The following is a 20,193-nucleotide window of genomic DNA, read 5'->3' as shown; positions in this document are numbered from 1 at the left end:
AATGGAAGTGACCTCAATGACTTCCAGTGCTGACTTTGGGAATCGGAAAAGGACTTCCGGTGGCAAGAAGGAGGATGAAAAGGAAGTGGAAAGGACGGCGCGGAGGTGGGGATGCCGCGCGTCACCGAGCTGGCAGAGGCGGCTCCGCCCGCCTCGGCGACCCCCCAGCCCCCGGCTTTCCGCTGGGTCCGGCGGAAGTGAGCGGCAGCTGAGCCCCGGGGAGCCGAGCGGGCGGCTGCGCGGCGGTGACCAGGCTCCGCCCCGCGACGCCCACCCGAGTGCCCGCGGTGACAGGGCTCGAGCCCGCGCGCCACGCCCCCCGCGCGCGCCCTGCGGAGACCCGCCCCCCACGCCTCGACCCCCTCAGGGGGCCCAGGCGGAGCCCCAGTCTCGGCCGCGCCGCCGCCATCGCCAGCGCCACGTCCTCGCTCTGAAGGACAGGCCTCGCGCCGGGATCCCCAGCGACTTCTGAGGTGGCCAGAGCCCCGCCGCGGCCCCCTGTCCCCTCGCGCTCGCGGCCCTGGGATTCCGTCGCGCCGCGGGTTCTCTATCGGGTTCTAGGCCCCCACCCCCATCTTGCCGCGCGCCCGGGGGCCTCTCCCCGTGTCGCATCCGGGCCCACCAGACCTGGCGCCCCTCCCCCCGGACCCCCACCCCTGCTGCTCCCGCCGCGGGCCCGCACCCGCACCGCGAGCAGCAGCCCCTCCTCCCCGCCCGTCACGCCCGCCGCCCTCAGCCCTCACTGCCCCTCCGTTCACCCCCGGAGCTAGGCGGCACACTGGCCCCTGTAGACCCTCCGCCCCTCACACGCGCGCGCGCACACACCCCCTCCGGATTCCTCCCTCGCCAGGGTCGCTCGCTGCCTCAGGGCCTCAGGCTTCCCTGTACCCCCAATACTGCCCTCCCTCCCCCGTCTCCCCCGTCTCTGCTCCACTCCCGCTCCAGGGCCTCGAAGCCCCCGCCGTGGTGCCCTGCCTGCACAGACGCCCCAGCGTCCCCCCTTGGGCCTGCAGCACTGCTGCGCCCAGCCTCCCCCCGCGCAGCCCAACAGCTGTCGCCACACTTGCCCCCCCAACTCCTGGACCGCCTTGTTGGCTCAGCTCCCCCTCGCTCAAGTTGCCTTTTCTCCTTGTGTGTCTCAGGCGCCAGCATGGTGGGGGAGCTCCGCTACAGGGAATTCAGAGTGCCCCTGGGGCCCGGCCTGCACGCCTACCCCGACGAGCTCATCCGCCAGAGGGTGGGCCACGATGGGCATCCCGAGTACCAGATCCGCTGGCTCATCCTCCGGCGCGGGGACGACGGAGACGGGAGTCAAGTGGACTGCAAGGCCGAGCACATCCTGCTCTGGATGTCCAACGACGAGATCTACGCCAACTGCCACAAGATGCTGGGAGAGGACGGGCGGGTCGTCGGGCCCTCCCAGGAGGCGGCCGGGGAAACCGGGGCCCTGGACAAGTCTGTGCTGGGCGAGATGGAGACCGATGTGAAGTCTCTGATCCAGAGAGCCCTGAGGCAGCTGGAGGAGTGTGTGGGCACCACGCCTCCGGCTCCTCTGCTGCACACTGTCCATGTGCTCAGCGCCTATGCCAGCATCGAGCCCCTCACCGGGGTCTTCAAAGACCCCAAGGTCCTGGACTTGCTTATGCACATGTTGAGTAGTCCTGATTATCAGGTCCGCTGGAGCGCAGGCCGGATGATCCAAGCCCTGTCCTCCCATGATGCCGGTGAGGGGCCCTGTGGGGAGGAAGGGGGAGCAGAAGAAGGGCTGGGTCGGCTCAGGGCCTCACGGGACACTGTGGCAGAAGCCTCTGCTCTCATCAGTACGTAAACTATTCTGTTGCCCTTCTCTTGGAGTTGGAAGCAAAGGAGGTGGGGAGGTGGGTGTGGGCATTTCTGCAGAAAGGGAAAAGAATCTGCACTGCTTAGCTCTGGCCAGTGGTGGTGCTGGGAGTTGAACCTGGGACCTTTGGGGCCTCTGGCATGAAAGTCACACTACTTCTGTGATATCTTCCGATATTTTCTTTTTTTTTCCTCCCCCCCCCGGGGGGGGGGGCGCTCTGTGCCTGCATGATTCTACCACTCCCAGCCAACTCATTTCCAGCTGGAGGACGAGAGAGAGAGAGAGAGAGAGAGAGAGAGGAGGAGATACCACTACACTGCTCCACATGGGAGTGCCAGGGCACCAGGGGCAGCTCTGATGCTGTGGTGTCCCTCCCTCTCTCTGCCTCTGAGTGAAAAAGGGGCCTGGAGCTGTGTCTTTATTTATTTTTCTTCTTTTCTTTCTTTTTTAGTTATTTATCTATTAATGGGGGGAGGGGAGGATGAAAGCATCATTCTGGCATATTTGAGGCTAGGGATAGAACTTGGAACCTCATGCTTGAAGACCAAATGTTTGATCCACTGTGCCACCTCCTAGATCACTTAACTGACTTTTTATGCAGAGAGTTTTTGAGGGTCAAACTGTCGGAGGATAGAAATAGATAGATGGATACATCAGGATATATGGTAAGTTTTGACTTTTGAGTTCTATCAGTAAGTCATATTTCTTAGTGTGCGGTGGCAAAAGAACTGAACTGATAGAGTACAAGGGTCTAGGAGAGATCTCTGGGAGGGTTGGGATTAGGGAATGAGTATTGACTTGCGATGTGGGTTATAGGGACCCGGACCCAGATCCTTCTGTCTCTAAGCCAGCAAGAAGCCATTGAAAAGCAACTGGATTTTGACAGCCGCTGTGCCCTGCTGGCTCTGTTTGCTCAGGCCACACTTGCTGAACACCCCATGTCTTTCGAGGGCATTCAGTTGCCACAGGTATTCTGGAAGGAAGGGGGTATGTTGCAGGGGAGCTGGGAACAAGAACTAGGCACTGGGCCTTTGTAGAGGCTTACTTAGCTGGGCAGTTGTGCATCAGGTTAAGCACACATAGTATGAAGTGCAAGGACCCGTGTAAGGATCCTGATTCAAGCCCCCGGCTCCTTACCTGCAGGGAGAAGTTTCACAAGTGGTGAAGCAGGTTTGCAGGTGTCTCTCCGCCTCTGTTCCCTTCTATCTCCTCCTCCCCTTTCAATTTCTCTCTGTCTAGCCAATAAAAATGAAAAATGACCTCCAGGAGCAATAGATTCATCATGCTCAGCAATAACCCTGGAGGCAGAAAGGGGGGGGCTAACAGTGGGCGAGGTGGATGGAGCACAAAGGTTGTGTCCTACAGGTCCCAGGAAGGCTGCTTTTCTCGCTGGTGAAGCGCTATTTGCACGTCACCTCCCTCCTGGATCAGCTGAACGACAGTGCCATGGAACCAGGAGCTCAGAACAATGCTGCACCCGAGGATGTGAGCGGAGAAAGGAGCCGGCTAGAGCTGGAGTTCAGCATGGCCATGGGCACCCTGATCTCAGAGCTGGTGCAGGCCATGCGCTGGGACTGGAACTCAAGCAGACAGGGCCCCTCAGCACGGCCCCCCTGTTCCATCTTCCAGCCCCAGCTGGCAGATGCCGACCCAGACTTCCAGCCCGCCCAGGCCCAGCCTTCCCTCAGGAGGTCACGGCGTTTTCGCCCTCGCACTGAGTTCGCAAGTGGCAATACCTATGCCCTGTATGTGCGGGATACCTTGCAGCCTGGGATGCGGGTGAGGATGCTAGATAATTATGAGGAGATCAGTGCTGGTGACGAGGGAGAGTTCCGCCAGAGCAACAATGGTGTGCCGCCAGTGCAGGTGAGTCAGCATGCTGGTGGGACAAAACGGGTTTTATGCTGGGGACACCCTCCAGCCACCCAAAGACTCAGTAAGATTGGAGTAGTAGTGGCTGGGAAGGTGGCTCAGGATAGAGCACATGACTTGCATTCATGTTGCGCTAAATTCTGTTCTTGGCACCACATATAATGGTGTCGTGTTCTAGTCTTTCACATGAGAAAATACTATTAGGGGCTGGTGGTGTATCCAGAAGATTGGATGCTACCATGTTTGAGGACCCAAGTTCAAGCCCCTGCTCCCCACCTGCAGGAGTGATGCTTCACAACTGGTGAAGCAGTGCTTCAGTGTCTTCTTTTCTTTGTCTTTTACCTTTTATTTAAGAAACACAATTGGATGGGGTAGATAGTGCAATGATTACGCAAAGAGACTCTTGTGCTGGAAGCTCCAAAGTCCCAGGTTCAATCCCTGTACCACCATAAACCAGAGCTGAGCAATACTCTGGTTAAAATAATAATAATAATATACAATTAAATTAAAATACATTATTTAAGATGTACTTTTTTAGGGAGGTGGGCTGTAGCACAACAGATTAAGTACAGGTGGCACAAAGCGCAAGGACCTGCGTAAGGATCCCGGTTCGAGCCCCGGCTCCCTACCTGCAGGGGTGTCGCTTCACAGGCGGTAAGTAGGTCTGCAGGTGTCTATCTTTCTCTCCTCCTCTATGTCTTCCCCTCCTCTCTCCATTTCTCTCTGTTCTATCCAACAACAATGACATCAATAACAACAACAATAAAAAAACGGGCAACAAAAAAAGGAAAAATAAATAAATAAATAAATAAAGCGAGTCGGGCAGTAGCGCAGCGGGTTAAGCACACTTGGTGCAAAGTGCAAGGACCGGCATAAGGATCCTGGTTCCAGCCCCCGGCTCCCCACCTGCAAGGCAGTTGCTTCACAGGCAGTAAAGCAGGTCTGCAGGTGTCTCTTTCTCTCCCCCTCTGTCTTCCCCTCCTCTCTCCATTTCTCTCTGTCCTAACAACGACGATGACAACAACTACAACAATGAAAAACCACAAGGGCAACAAAAAGGGAAAATAAATATAAGTAAATAAATAAATAAATAAAAGATTTACTTTTTAATTTAATTTTGTTTTATTTATTATTGGATAGAGATAGAAATGGAGAGGGCAGGAGGAGAGATAGAAAGAAGAGAGACACCTGTAGCCCTGCTTCACACACATGAAGCTTTCTCCCTGCAGATGGGGGCCAGGGACTTGAACCAAGGTCCTTGCACACTGTAATATGTTCACTTAACCAGATGTGCCACTGCCTGGCTCCTTAAGAATTATATATGGGAGTCAGGCAGTAATGCAGTGCGTTAAGTGTAGGTGGCGCAAAGTGCAAAAGAACTGAACTGACAGAGGCATAAGGATCCCGGTTTGAGCCCCCGGCTCCCCACCTGCAGGGGAGTCACTTCACAAGCAGTGAAGCAGGTCTGCAGGTGTCTCTTTCTCTCCCCCTCTCTGTCTTCCCCTCCTCTCTCCATTTCTCTGTTCTATTTAACAATGACATCAGTAACAACAACAATAATAACTTCAACAACAATAAAAAACAAGGGCAACAAAAGGGAAAATAAATATGTATTTTTTTAAAAAAAGATTTATTTATTTTACCAGAGCACTGTTCAGCTCTGGCTTATGGTGGTACAGGGGATTGAACCTGGGGCTTTGGAGCCTAAGGCATGAGAGTCACTTTGCATAACCATTATGCTATCTACCCTCTGCCCAAGATTTACTTATTTTTAAGATTTTATTTATTAATGAGTAAGATAGGAGGAGAGAAAGAACCAGACATCACTCTGGTACATGTGCTGCAGAGGATTGAACTCAGGATCTCATGCTTGAGAATCTAGTGCCTTAGCCACTCCGCCACCTCCCAGACCACCCAAGATTTGTTTTTAAGGGAAGGGAGGAAGGGAGGAGCGGGGAGGAAGGGAGGGAAGGACAGAGTGGGGGTCGGTGGGAGGACCTGAACACTGTTCAGCTCTGGCATATGGTGATGGTGAGAGTTAAACCTGGAACCTCCGAGGCCTCTGGCATGAAAGTCATCCTCCATTCCCTTCCCCCCCCCCCCCCGTCCTTTTTTTTTTTCTTCCAGGGTTATTGCTGGGCTCGGTGCCTGCACCATGAATCCACCACTCCTGGAGGCCATTTTTCCCCCTTTTGTTGCTCTTGTAGTTTCGTTGTGGTTATTATTATTACCATCATTGATGTTGTTCGTTGTTGGATAGGACAGAGAGAAATGGAGAGAGGAGGGGAAGACAGAGGGGGAGAGAAAGATAGACACCTGCAGACCTGCTTCACCGCCTGTGAAGCGATTCCCCTGCAGGTGGGGAGCCGGGGGCTCGAACCGGGATCCTTACGCTGGTCCTTGCGCTTTGCGCCACGTGAGCTTAACCCACTGTGCCACCGCCTGACCCCCTCTTTTTGATTTTTACGAGAGCACACTTAGCTATGTCTTATGGTGGTGCTAGGAATTGAACCAGAGACCTCAGGCATGCATGTCTTTTGCATAACCATTATGCTATCTCCCCAGCCCCCCCCAACTTTTTAAAAAATTTAATTAATTTATTCCTTTTTGTTGCCCTTGTTGTTTTATTGTTGTTATTGATGTCATTGTTGTTGGATAGGACAGAAAGAAATGGAGAGAGGAGGGGAAGATAGAGGGGGAGAGAAAGACAGACACCTGCAGACCTGCTTCAATGCTTGTGAAGTGACTCCCATGCAGGTGGGGAGCCAGGGGCTCGAACTGGGATCCTTAAGCCGGTCCTTGCGCTTTGCGCCAGGTGCGCTTAACCCTCTGCACTACCTCCTGACTCCCCCCCCCCCCCCCAGCCAACTTTTATATAGTTAGAGAGTGAAAGAAAGACAGGAGGAAAGACAACATGGCACTGCACCGCATGGGAGTACCAGACCACCAGGGGTAGCTCTGATGCTGTGGTGTCCCTCCCTCTCTGTCTCTGAGTGAAGTGGGGGCCTTGGGCTGTGAAGTTATGTATGCATGATGCTCCCCTGGCTCATTTAAAAAAAAAGTCTATGAAATTGGGAAGATTGCACTCTCAAGAAGAAACTGGGGCGGAGGGTAGATAGCATAATGGTTATGCAAAAAGACTCGCATGCCTGAGACTCCAAAATCCCAGGTTCAATCATAAGCCACCATAAACCAGAACTGAACAGTGTTCTGGTAAAAAAAAAAAGGGGGGGGGGAGGGGGGAGGGGGGGAGGGGGAGGAGGAGAAGGAGAAGAAGGAGGAGAAGGAGAAGGAGAAGAAGAAACTAGAATAGTAAGACCTTCCTAAAGGTCTAGGTTGTAGAGGCAGGTTGAGGAAGACCAGGATAAAGGTAGGAACACAAGCCATCCGGGATTGTAATAGGAAAGAGGCAGAACCCACCCTCAGTGAAAGGAGGCAGGCATTCTCCATGTGCCAGCGTTTGGCTACTGGGTGACCTTTCCACACCTGGCTGGGTGATCACCATGAGGCTGTATGTCCATTGGACTATTGAGCTGCAGCCAATCACTAAGGAGCCCTTTTCCTCTTCCCTCTCCTTTTCTGTATTCTCCAGGTATTGTGGGAATCAACAGGCCGCACCTACTGGGTTCACTGGCACATGCTGGAGATTCTGGGCTTTGAGGAGGACATTGAGGATGTAGTCGAGGCAGAGGACAATCAGAGGGCAGTGGTCAGTGGAGCCACGGGTATAGGTGAGCCCGGAGGGGAAGCAGAGTGAACTCTAAGCAGAGGAATAGCAGTCTGGCTGGCTATGCTGCTATATCCCTGTCTCCCCACAGCCCTGCCCCCTTGGCGGTGGAAGCCCATGGCAGAGCTGTACGCAGTGCCCTATGTGCTGCCTGAAGAGGAGGACACAGAGGAGAGTGAACACCTGACCCAGGCTGAGTGGTGGGAGCTCCTCTTCTTCATCAAGAAGCTGGATGGACATGACCACCAGGAGGTTCTCGAGATCCTCCAGGAGAACCTGGATGGGGAGGTAGAGCTGATCTAGAGATGCACTGAAGTTGGAGGGTTTGCTGCAGGGGGTGGTCTTCGATGGGGAAGTGGGAAGGCTCAGGACAGGAAGTAGACATTGAGAAACTGTGGGGCTGGGAGGCAGGGTCCAGAGGGTTTGGAGATGTTACTGATAGGGAGGAACCAGCTGCTGGCCTTGAGGATGCCAGGATTGCAGAAACTCCCACCCCCACAAAGATCCTGGAGACTATGTCAGCAGGGCTGCCTGCAATGAGAACTTCTTCCCTGTGACAGATCCTAGATGACGAAATCTTGGCTGAGCTGGCTATGCCTGTGGAGTTGGCACAGGACCTGCTATTGGCTCTGCCACAGCGACTTGATGACAGCGCTCTCAGGGACCTGCTCAACTGCCGGGTGTATAGGAAATATGGGCCTGAGGCCCTGGCAGGACATCTGGTCTACCCCTCCATGTTGGAAGTCCAGGCCCAGCCTGAGGAATCTGTAGATACATCTGAAGCAAAAGGTGAGTTTAAAAGGGAAAAAAGGGCTGGGCGGTAGCGCAGCAGGTTAAGCACATATGGCGCAAAGTGCAAGGACCGATGTAAGGATCTCTGTTCGAATCCCCAGCTCCCCACCTGCAGAGGGGTGGCTTCGAAAGCGGTGAAGCAGGTCTTCAGGTGTCTTATCTTTCTCTCCGCTCTCCATTTCTCTCTGTTCTATACAACAACTATAACAACTACAAGGGCAACAAAATAGGGAAAATAGTCTCCAGGAGCAGTGGATTCGTGGTGCAGGCACAGAGCCCTAGCAATAACCCTGAAGACAAACAAACAAACAAACAAAAAGGTTGGTGGTAGATAGCATAATAGTCATGCAAACTGATTCTCATGCCTGAGGCTTCAAAGTCCCAGGGTCAACCACCTGCATCACCATAAGCCAGAGCCGAACAGTGCTCTGGTTAAAAAAAAAAGTGGGGGTCGGGTGCTAGCACAGCAGGTTGTTGTTGGATAGGACAGAGAGAAATGGAGAGAGGAGGGGAAGACAGAGGCTGAGAGAAAGATAGACACCTGCAGACCTGCTTCACCACTTGTGAAGCGACCCCTGCAGGTGGGGAGCTGGGGGTTCGAACCAGGATCCTTACCGCCAGTCTTTGCACTTCGTGCCAAATGCACTTAATCTGCTACACTACCACCCGATCCCCTTTTATTTTTCTTTTTTAAATAACATTATTATTATTTTTACCAGAGCACTGCTCACCTCTGGCTTATGATGGTGTGTGGGGGGGATTGAACCTGGGACCTTGGAGCCTCAGGCATGAGTCTTTTTTTATAACCATTTATGCTATCTACTCCCTGCCTAAATAATTTATTTATTATATTTATTGCATAGAGACAGCCAGAAATCAAGAGGGAAAGGAGGGATAGAGAAGAAGAGAGACAGAGAGACACCGGCAGCACTGCTTCACCACTCGTGAAGTTTTCCCCCTGCAGGTGGGGACTCAAACTTGGGTCCTTGCGCATTGTAACATGTGCGCTCAACCAGGTGCGCCACCACCCCACCTGGCCCCAGTAATTTATTTTAATGAGAGAAAGATACAGAGATAAAGACTGGAGCACTGCTCTGCTCTGGCTTATTATGGTGCAGGGAGTTGAACCTGGGCCCTCAGAGCCTCATACATGAAAATATTTTGCATAACCATTATGCTGTCTCCATAATCTATATATATATATATATATTTAGTGCAAACTTGGGCTAGGGAGATAGCCTAATGGCTATGCAAGGTGACTTTCATACTCAAGGCACCAAAGGTCCCAGGTTTAATACCCAGCACCACCATAAGCCAGAGCTAAGCAATGCTCTGGGAAAGAAAAAAAAAAAAGTACAAATTTGAGAGATCGTTCAGAGGTAGAGTATAGGACCTGCACATGAGGTTCCAGGTTCAATTCCTGGTCCTGTTTATGCAAGGACTGTGAGAACTCTGCTCTCTTTCTATCACAAATAAAAATGAAAATACCAAGCACACATGGGGCAAAGCGCAAGGACCAGCATAGGGATCCCGGTTCGAGCCCCCGGTTCCCCACCTGCAGGGGAGTCGCTTCACAAGCAGTGAAGCAGGTCTGCAGGTGTCTGTCCTTCTCTCCCCCTCTCTGTCTTCCCCTCCTCTCTCCATTTCTCTCTGTCCTATCTAACAACAATGACATCAATAATAACTACAACAATAAAACAACAAAAGGGAATAAATAAATCATTAAATTTTTTTTTAAAAAATGCAAATACCCACAAGTAGCTCAGCTGGTAGAATGCACAGATTACCATGTGTGAGGACCCGGGTTTGAGCCTATGACCACTACATGGGAGCACCTGCAGGAAGAATGCTTTTTGAGTGGTGGAGTAGCATCTGTCTTCTCTCTCTTCTCTTCTATTTTTTTTTCGGCTTCTCATCCTCTTATTTAAGGACAAGAAGGCAGAAATGGGCTTCCTTTGCCTCTGGAAATGTGGTAGAACTCCAGACTTAAAAGCATGAGGTTCCAAGCTTAATGCCCAACATCACATGTGCCAAGGTTCTTGTTCTTTCCCTCCCTCCCCTAGTTTAATAAGTCTTGAAAGAGAGAATAGGGAAAATGTGGCTTGGAGTTTAATCATGCATGTGTGAGGTCCTGGTTCTCTCCCCTCCAACCCATACCCCCCCAAAAAAAAAAAAATGTACAGACAGTAGTTCTGCACACTGGCCGCTAGGGGAATGTTAGAGCAGGAGAGATGCTTGGACTAGTTTTTTTTTTTTTTTAAGATTTTATTTATTTGGGGGTCGGGCGGTGGCGCAGTGGGTTAAGCACATGTGGCGCAAAGCGCAGGGACCGGCGTAAGGATCCCAGTTCAAGCCCCCGGCTCCCCACCTGCAGGGGAGTCGCTTCACAGGAGGTGAAGTAGGTCTGCAGGTGTCTATCTTTCTCTCCCCTTCTCTGTCTTCTCCTCCTCTCTCCATTTCTCTCTGTCCTATCCAACAACGAATTGCGTCAACAAGGGCAATAATAATAGCCACAACGAAGCTACAACAAGGGCAACAAAAGGGGGAAAAAAAATGGCCTCCAGGAGTGGTGGATTCATGGTGCAGGCACCGAGTCCAGCAATAACCCTGGAGGAGGAAAAAAAAAAAAAAAGATTTTATTTATTTATGAGAAAGATAGGAGGAGAGAGAAAGAACCAGACATCACTCTGGCACATGTGTTGCTGGGGATCAAACTTGGAACCTCATGCTTGAGAGTCCAAAGTTTTACCACTGCACTACCTCCCAGACCATGGACTGGTTTGTTTTGTTTTGTTTATTTGCCTCCAGGGTTATTGCTGGGCCTCGGTGCCTGCACAATGAATCCACTGCTCCTGGATTCTCCTTTTTTCCCCTTTTGTTGCCCTTGTCGTTTTATCATTGTTGTGGTTATTATTATTGTTATTGATGTCACTGTTGTTGGATAGGACAGAGAAATGGAGAGAGGAGGGGAAGACAGAGAGGGAAAGAGAAAGACACCTGCAGACCTTCACTGCCCGTGAAGCAACTCACCTGCAGGTGGAGAGTCAGGGGCTCCACCAGAAATCCTGGTGCCAGGCCTGACACTTCGCGCCATGTGCGCTTAACCTGCTGCGCTTCCATCCAACCCCTGACTTGGACTGTTTTTCATCAACTCTTGCCTGGGAAAGATGTCATTTTAGAAAGAATCTGAAACTAATAGATGATCACTGAATTGAGATGCAGACATGGTTCCCTCCAAAAGAATGAAAAAGGATGTGAAGTTTAAAAATTGCAAAATATTTGAAGCCTTTACAAAGTCCTCATACTTAATCTTTTTTGTTGTCAGAAAGGACTACTGCATGTTTTTATTATTATAGCCTGGACTGCATACTTTACAAAGCACAAAGATTGACCACTAAGCTGTCTCTCCAGTCCAATATAATTTTAAAAATTTATTCATCTATTTACTTATTTTATTTATTTGTTTTTTTAAATATTTTATTTATTAATGAGGGATAATAGGAGAGAAAGAACCAGATATCACTCTGGAACATGTGCTACCGGGATTGAACTCAGGACCTCATGCTTGGGAGTCCAACACTTTATCTACTGTCCCACCTCCCGGACCACTATTTATTTATTTTTAAAAGATTTTATTTATTTATTAATGAGAAAGGTAGGAGAGAAAGAACCAGACATCACTCTGGTACATGTGCTGCTGGGGATTAAACTCAGAACCTCCTGCTTAAGAGTCCAATACTTTATCCACTGTGCCACCTCCCAGACCACAAATTTATTTTTTTAATTTATTTTTATTTTATTTTATTTTTTTAACCAGAGTACTGCTCAGTTCTGGCTTATGATGGTGCAGGGGATTGAACCTGGGACTTTGGAGCCTCAGGCATGAGAGTCTATTTACATAACCATTATACTATCTACCCCTGTCCTTTTATTTATTTATTTTTACCAGAGCACTTCTAAGCTCTGACTTATGGTGGTGCAGCGAACTGAACTTGGTGAGATTTCTCTTTTTTTTAATATTTATTTTATTTATTTATTCCCTTTTGTTGCCCTTGTTTTTTTATTGGATTTCTCTTTTTTTATTTTTATTTATTTATTTTTCTTACCAGAGCATTGTTCAGCTCTGGTTTATGGTGGTGCAGGGGATTGAACCCGGGATTTTGGAGCCTCAGGCATGAGAGTCTGTTTGCATAACCATTATGCTATCTACCCTCCGCCCCTCTATTTTTTTTTTATTGGATAGAACAGAGAGAAATTAAGAGTGGGAGAGAGAGAGAGAGGAGGAGAAACACCTGCAGACCTGCTTCACCACTTGCGAAGTGACCCTCCTACAGGTGGGGAGCCAGAGGCTTGAACCGGGATCCTTACACTGGTGCTTATGCTTTACCCTGTGTGTGCTTAACCCACTGCGCCACCGCGACGAGGCCCCACAGAAACTGAACTTGGGTCCTTGGAGCGTTAGGCATGAAAGACTTTTTGCATAACCATTATGTTATTTCTCCCATCCCCAATTTCTCCTGAAATTTAATTAAAATATTAAATACATTGAAATAGTCTGAGATCTCCAAACCTAATTTTCAAGGGGAGGGGGACAAAGAAATCTTTTCAGGAGAAACTAGGAAGTAAGATTGAGAGTTATGAACTTGCCTCTCATAGCAGTGACCAACTCTTTTGGTGTCCTTCTTCCAGTAGCCAAAGAGCCCCCAACACAGAGCCCCAGCAGTCCTCTGCAGCAGCTGGTGGAGGGCTTGGGGCCAGCTGGGAAAACCTTGCTGGAAGTGGAGCAAGCCCTCAACTCAGAGGGGAACCCGGACAGTGAACTCAAGCCGGTCTTGCAGCAGCTCCTGAGACAGCTCCTGCGGCAGCCCCAGCCCTTCTTTGCACTGATGCAGAGCCTGGATACGCCGGTGGCCAACAAGGCATTGCATTTGCTTGTCCTGAGGTGAGGGCTGGTGAGAGGCTGGCTCAGGCAGTGAGGCCTGTGAGGTAGGCTACACATCTTTCTCTCCACCCCCTTCTCCCCAGGATCCTGATGAAGCTGGTAGACTTCCCTGAGGCACCACTGCTCCCCTGGCATGAGGCCATGGATGCCTGCATGGCCTGCCTGCGCTGCCCAGATACTGGCCGAGAGGTACTGTGCCCCACTGTGGGCAGAAGCTGTGAGGGAGGAGGTAGGAGATGCAAGGCCAACTCTCAGGGCAGGCTCCCAAGGCCATGTACCAGGGAGCCTCTGTGGGTTCTCTCTCTCTCTCTTTTGTTTTTTTTTTCCTTCTTTCTTTCTTTTTTTGAAAAATGTATTTATTCAGGAGTCCGGCGGTAGTGCAGCGGGTTAAGTGGACATGGCGCAAAGCGCAAGGACTGGCTTAAGGATCTGGGTTCGAGCCCTCAGCTCCCCACCTGCAGGGGAGTCACTTCATAGGTGGTGAAGCAGGTCTGCAGGTGTCTGTCTTTCTCTCCCCCTCTCTGTCTTCCCCTCCTCTCTCCATTTCTCACTGTCCTATCCAACAACAATGACATCAATAACAATAATAACCACAACAATGTTAAACAAGGGCAACAAAAGGGAAAATAGATAAATATTAAAAAATGTATTTATTCATTTAAATTTTAGTTATTTATTCATGGGAAAGATAGGAGAGAGAGAAAGAACCAGACATCACTCTGGTACATGTGTTGCCAGGGATTGAACTCAGGTCCTCATGATTCAGACTCCAGTGCTTCATCCACTTCGCCGCTTCCCAGACCACTTATTTATTTATATAAATATAAACAAGTGCTCAGCTCTGGCTTATGGAGGTGCAGGGGATTAAACCTGGGGCTTTGAAGCCTCAGGCGTAAGAGTCTCTTTGCATAGCCACTATGCCGCCTACACCTGCCCTTTTCTTTCTTTTTTCTTTTCTTTATATTTATTTTCCCTTTTGTTGCCCTTGTTTTTTTATTGCTGTAGTAGTTACTGATGTTGTCATTGTTGGATAGGACAGAGAGAAATGGAGAGAGGAGGGGAAGACAGAGAGGGGGAGAGAAAGACAGACACCTGCAGACCTGCTTCACCGCCTGTGAAGCGACTCCCCGGCAGGTGGGGAGCCGGGGGTTCGAACCAGGATCCTTTCACTTTGCACCACGTGCACTTAACCCTCTGTGCTCCACCTGACTCCCTCTTTATTTATTTACTTAGATTTTATTTATTTATGAGAAAAATAGGAGGAGAGAGAGAGAAAGAACCAGACATCACTCTGGTACATGTGCTGCCAGGGACCGAACTCAGGACCTCATGCTCGAGAGTCCAGTGCCCTATGTATTGCATCACCTTCTGACCACCCTCTTTATTTTTTCATTATCTTTATTTATTGGATAGAAATAGCCAGAAATTGAGAAGGGGAAGATAGAGGGAGAGAGACGGAGACACCTGCAATACTGCTTTACCACTTGAAAAGCTTTTCCCCTGAAGGTAGGGTCTGGGGGCTTGAACCCAGGTCCTTGCACATTGTAACATGTGCGCTCATTGTAACCAGGTGCACCAACACCCTGCCCTCTTTTGGGTTTTCTTTTTTTTGTTGTTAAATAAATATTAATTATTTATTCCCTTTTGTTGCCCTTGTTTCATTGTTGTAGTTGTTGTTGTTATTGATGTCGTTGTGTTGGCTAGGACAGAGAGAAATGGAGAGAGGAGGAGAAGACAGAGAGGGGGAGAGAAAGACACCTGCAGACCTGCTTCACCGCTTGTGAAGCGACTCCCCTGCCGGTGGGGAGCTGGGGGCTCAAACCAGGATCCTCATGCTGGTCCTTGCGCTTTGTGCCATGTGCGCTTAACCTGCTGCACTACCACCCGACTCCCTGGGAAGCGCAAGAACCAGCGTAACAATCCTGGTTCAAGCCCTCGGCTTCCCACCTGCAGGGGAGTCGATTCACAGGCGGTGAAGCAGGTCTGCAGGTGTCTGTCTTTCTCTCCCCCTCTCTGTCTTCCCCTCCTCTCTCCATTTCTCTCTGTCCTATCCAACAATGACGATATCAACAGCAACAACAATAACTACAACAATGAAAAACAGCAAGGGCAACAAAAGGGAAAATTAAAAAAAAAAAAGGAATTTAAATTTTTTTTTCCTCCAGTGTTATTACTGGGGCTCGGTGCCTGCACAATGAATCCACTGCTGGAGGCTATTTTTTTCCCTTTTTTTGCCTTTGTTGTTTTTATTATTATTGTTGTTGGGTAGGACAGAGAAATCGAGAGAGGAGGGGAAGACAGAGGGATAGAGAAAGACACCTGCAGACCTGCTTCACTGCTTGTGAAGTGATTCCTCTGCAGGTGGGGAGCCAGGGGCTCGAACTGGGATCCTTACGCCAGTCCTTACACTTTGCACCATGCGTGCTTAACTCTCTGTGCTATCGCCCGGCCCCCAAAAGAATTTTAATTTTTTTGAATAGGTAATATAGTCACACTCTTCTGAGATCACAACAATTTAGAATTATCAACACTGAGAATTCTCACTCGTATCTGAAGTCCTATTCTCCAAATGCTTGCGCCACCCCTTGCTATAGGAATAATTTAAGTATTGGTAATGTCACTTGTGGGGTGGGGTGGTGGTGCACCTGGTTATAAACATTTGCTGCCATTTGAAGGGACTCAAGTTCAAGTCCCCGGTCTCCATCTGCAGTGGGAAAAACTTTATGAGAGGTAAAGCAGTACCACAAGCATCCCTTTCTCAATCTGCTCTCTCAATTCTTCCTCTGACATATCATGTAAAATAAATAAATAATAAATCTTTTAAAAACAGCCTTTTGGGAGTTGGGCGGTAGCACAGTGGATTAAGCGCACGTGGCGTGAAGCGCAAGGACTGGTGAAAGGATCCCAGTTCTAGCCCCCAGCTCCCCACTTGCAAGAGAATCGCTTCACAAATGGTGAAGCAGGTCTGCAAGGTGTCTGTCTTTCTCTCCCCCTTCTGTCTTCCCCTCCTCTCTCCATTTCTCTCTGTCCTATCTAACAATGACAACAACAATGAAGGGCAACAAAAGGGAAAATAAATAAATAAACTAAAATAAAATATAATATCAATTAAAAAATCCAGCCTTTTATTTATTTTAATGATAGACATACAGAGAAAGACAGACACTAGAGCACTGTTCAGCTCTAGCTTATGGTGATGTTCAGGACTGACTAAACCAGGGACATTGGTGCCTCAGACATGACCACTGTGCTATTTTAATGGCCTCAGTGTTTTGTTATTTTTGGACTAAGTCTATGGCAGAAAAGGAGAGGAAGGAGTCGGAGGGAACCATCACATCCCAGTGCCCCCTCACTGACAGGCCCTGGACACAGAAAGCTTAGGAAGGGTTAGATAGGGTGTTGGGTGGTCGCGCAGTGGGTTAAGCGCACGTGGTGCAAAACGCAAGGACCAGCACAAGGATCCCTGTTTGAGCCCCCAGTTCCCCACCTGCAGGGGAGTCACTTCACAGGCGGTGAAGCAGGTCTGCAGGTGTCTCTCTTTCTCTGCCCCGTCTTCCCCTCCTCTCTCCATTTCTCTCTGTTCTATCCAACAACGACATCAACAACAACAATAACTGCAACAATAATTAAAAAAAAACAAGGGCAACAAAAGGGAAAATAAATATAAAGAAAAAAATTTTTTAAAAAAGAACGGGTTAGAGAAGGGAGCTGGGCAATAGCGCATCGGTTAAGCACACATGACACAAAGCACAAGGGCCAGCGGAAGGCTCCCAGCAACCCACCTGCAGGGGGTTGCTTCACAAGCGGTGAAACAGGTCTTCAGGTGTCTTACTTTCCTCCTCTATGTCTTCTCCTCTCTCCATTTCTCTCAGTCCTATCCAAAAAAGCAACTATGACAACAATAACAATTACAGCAAGGGCAACAAAATGGGGAAAATGGCCTCCAGGAGCAGTGGATTCATTGTGCAGGCACCAAGCCCAGCGATAACCCTGGAGGCAAAAAATTAAAAAAAGGGTTAGAGAAGAGGGCTATGTGGTGACTTACAAGCAGAGCAAGACTATTACTGTGCTCAAGGACCCAGGAGAGTTTAACAGTGAAAGCAGTGCTATAGCTATCTATCTATCTCTCTCTCTTTTTATTTTATTTCATTTTATTTTAATTTTTTCCCCCTCCTCCAGGGTTATTGCTGGGCTCGGTGCCTGCACCATGACTCCACCGCTCCTGGAGGCCATTTTTTCCCCCCTTTTGTTGCCCTTGTTGTAGCTTCGTTGTGGTTATTATTATTGCCCTTGTTGACGCAGTTCGTTGTTGGATAGGACAGAGAGAAATGGAGAGAGGAGGGGGAAGACAGAGAAGGGGAGAGAAAGATAGACACCTGCAGACCTGCTTCACCGCCTGTGAAGCGACTCCCCTGCAGGTGGGGAGCCGGGGGCTCGAACCAGGATCCTTACGCCGGTCCCTGCGCTTTGCACCACATGCGCTTAACCCACTGCGCCACCGCTCGACCCCCTTTATTTTTATTTTTTTAATTTATTTCTTTATTGGGGAATTAATGTTTTACATTCAACAGTATATCTCTCTCTTTTTAAAAATATTGTTTATTTACTTATTTATTTATTTTTCCGGAGCACTGCTCAGCTCTGTTTATGATGCTGTGGGGGATTGAACCTGAAATGTTGGAGCCTCAGGCATGAGAGTCTCTTTGTAAAACCATTATGCTACCTCCCCTTTGCCTCTCAACTTCTGTCTCTATCAAAAATAAAGCTTTCTTAAAAAGTAGTGGTATTGGGTGTCGGGTGGTAGCACAGCAGGTTAAGCGCATGTGGCACAAAGTGCAAGGACTGGTGAAAGGATCCCGGTTCGAGCCCACGGCTCCCCACCTGCAGGAGAGTCGCTTCACAAGCGGTGAAGCAGGTCTGCAGGTGTCTCTCTTTCTCTCCCCCTTCTGTCTCCCCCTCCTCTCCCCATTTCCCTCTGTCCTAGCTAACAACGACAACATCATCAACAACAATAATAACTACAGCAATGATGAAAAACAACAAGGGCAACAAAAGAGAAAAGAAATTTTTTTTAAAAGTAGGGGAATAATACATTGGCAAAATAAAAAATAAGGGGCCAGAGGTCATAATTATGAAGGTAGGTGAATTTACTAAGTATCCACACATATCACCTCCACTTGGCCCCCTCCTGTACATCAGTTCTCTGCTTGGGACCTAAGCATCTCCAAATGTCAGCCCCGCGGCCTGTTCTTGCGACAGTGGAGCCTGAAAACAAATAACCTGGGGTATTCTTCATACCTACTGCCAACGTGATCAGTGACAGAGAACCCGGGGTTGCAGAGCATCTCTTGGCTTTCCCATTTCAGTTTGTCTTTGTTATAATTCCACTTTTTTTTGTTGTTGTTGCCCTCCAGGGTTATTGCTGGGGCTTGGTGCCTGCACTACGAATCCACTGCTCCTGGAGGCCATTTTTCCTATTTTTTGTTGCCCTTGTTGTTACCCTTGCTGTCGTTATTATTACTGTTGTCATTGCTGTTATTGTTGGATAGGACAGAGAGAAATTGAGAGAGGAAGGGAGGTAGAGAGGGGGAGAGAAAAATAGACGCCTGCAGACCTGCTTCACTGCTTGTGAAGCGACCCCCTGCAGGTGTGGAGCTGGGGGCCTGAACTGGGAGATCCTTACGCTGGTCCTTGTGCTTTGCGCCACGTGCTTAACCCGCTGCGCTACTGCCTGACCCCCTAATTCCACCTTTTTGTTGTTTGTTTTGCTGTTGTTTTATTGCCACCAGGGTCATCGCTGGGACTTGGTGCTTATACAACATATCTACTTGTCCTGGTGGCATTTTTTTCTTTCTATTCCATTTTATCTGATAGGTAAGAGCAATTGAGAAGGGAGAGGGGAAATAGAAAGGGAGAGATAAAGATACCTGTAAACTTGCTTCACTACTAATAAAGTCTTCCCCTTGTAGGTGGGAAGCAGGGGCTTGAATCCGGGTCCTTGTACATGGTAATGTTTAAACTCAGCTAGGTGCACCACTGTCTGTTACCACCCACCACCACCCCCGTCTCTTTTGCTGCCTTTGATCACCTCCCTCTCCCCACACCAGGTGCTCCAGGAACTAATCTTCTTCCTGCACCGCCTGGCCACTGTGAGTAGGGACTATGCTGTGGTGCTAAACCAGCTGGGAGCCCGAGATGCCATCTCCAAGGCACTGGAAAAACACCTGGGGAAGCTGGAGATGGCTCAGGAGCTCAGGGATATGGTGTTCAAATGTGAGAAGCACGCCCACCTCTACCGGAAGCTCACCACCAACATCCTGGGAGGCTGCATCCAGGTCAGGAGGAAGGAAGGGGAAGTTTGCGGGTGTAGAGCTGGGTAAGAATAAGAAACCTCCGGTAGCGCAGCGGGTTAAGCGCAGGTGGAGCAAAGCGCAAGGACTGGCAGAAAGATCCCAGTTCGAGCCCCCGGCTCCCCACCCGAAAGGAGTCGCTTCACAGGTGGTGAAGCAGGTCTGCAGGTGTCTATTTTTCTCTCCCCTTATTTGTCTCCCCCTCCTCTCTCCGTTTCTCTCTATCCTATCTAACAATGACGACATTAGTTGCAACAACAATAAAAAGGGGGGGCAATAAAAGGGAAAATAAGTAAATAAATATAAAAAAAAAATAGGAAACCTCTGCTGAAGCAAGTAGAGCAGCAGATTTGCATGATGTCCTGACTTCAGGCGTCGGCATTGCATATGCTAGCGTGATGTTCTGATTCTCTCTCACGTGCTCTCATTAATGACTTTTTAAATTTATTTATTCATGAGAAAGATAGGAAGAGAGAGAAAGAACCAGACATCAGTCTGGTACATGTGCTGCCAGGGATCGAACTCAGGACCTCATGCTTGAGGGTCCAGTGCTTTATCCACTGCACCACCTCCTAGACCACCATTAGTAATTTTTAAGTATACTTTATTTTTTCTTTTATTTATTTTTCCCCTTTTGTTGCCCTTGTTGTTTATCATTGTGGTTATTATT

General features: G+C 49.2%; 1 protein-coding gene across 2 annotated transcripts in view; it reads left to right on the top strand.

Annotated features, from left to right (window-relative positions):
• The first annotated feature begins 244 nt into the window (after positions 1-244).
• Positions 245-20,193, top strand: part of CUL7 (cullin 7) — a 37,320-nt gene continuing 17,371 nt past the window's right edge. Inside the window, exons 1-10 of one of the 2 annotated variants that reach the window (XM_016191438.2) lie at positions 245-473; positions 1,143-1,820; positions 2,657-2,808; positions 3,206-3,706; positions 7,305-7,443; positions 7,531-7,727; positions 8,000-8,228; positions 12,924-13,173; positions 13,257-13,362; positions 19,281-19,508. In XM_016191438.2, coding sequence (XP_016046924.1) covers positions 1,151-1,820; positions 2,657-2,808; positions 3,206-3,706; positions 7,305-7,443; positions 7,531-7,727; positions 8,000-8,228; positions 12,924-13,173; positions 13,257-13,362; positions 19,281-19,508 — 2,472 coding nt within the window. In that variant the 5' untranslated portion in view covers positions 245-473; positions 1,143-1,150. The remainder of the gene's footprint in view (positions 474-1,142; positions 1,821-2,656; positions 2,809-3,205; positions 3,707-7,304; positions 7,444-7,530; positions 7,728-7,999; positions 8,229-12,923; positions 13,174-13,256; positions 13,363-19,280; positions 19,509-20,193) is intronic. The other variant, XM_007530433.3, reaches the window with a different exon arrangement.

The sequence above is a fragment of the Erinaceus europaeus genome, chromosome 4 (assembly GCF_950295315.1).
Source record: "Erinaceus europaeus chromosome 4, mEriEur2.1, whole genome shotgun sequence".
Taxonomy (NCBI): domain Eukaryota; kingdom Metazoa; phylum Chordata; class Mammalia; order Eulipotyphla; family Erinaceidae; genus Erinaceus; species Erinaceus europaeus.
Note: the sequence above shows the minus strand (reverse complement) of the source record. Positions and strands in the feature narration are given on the sequence as shown.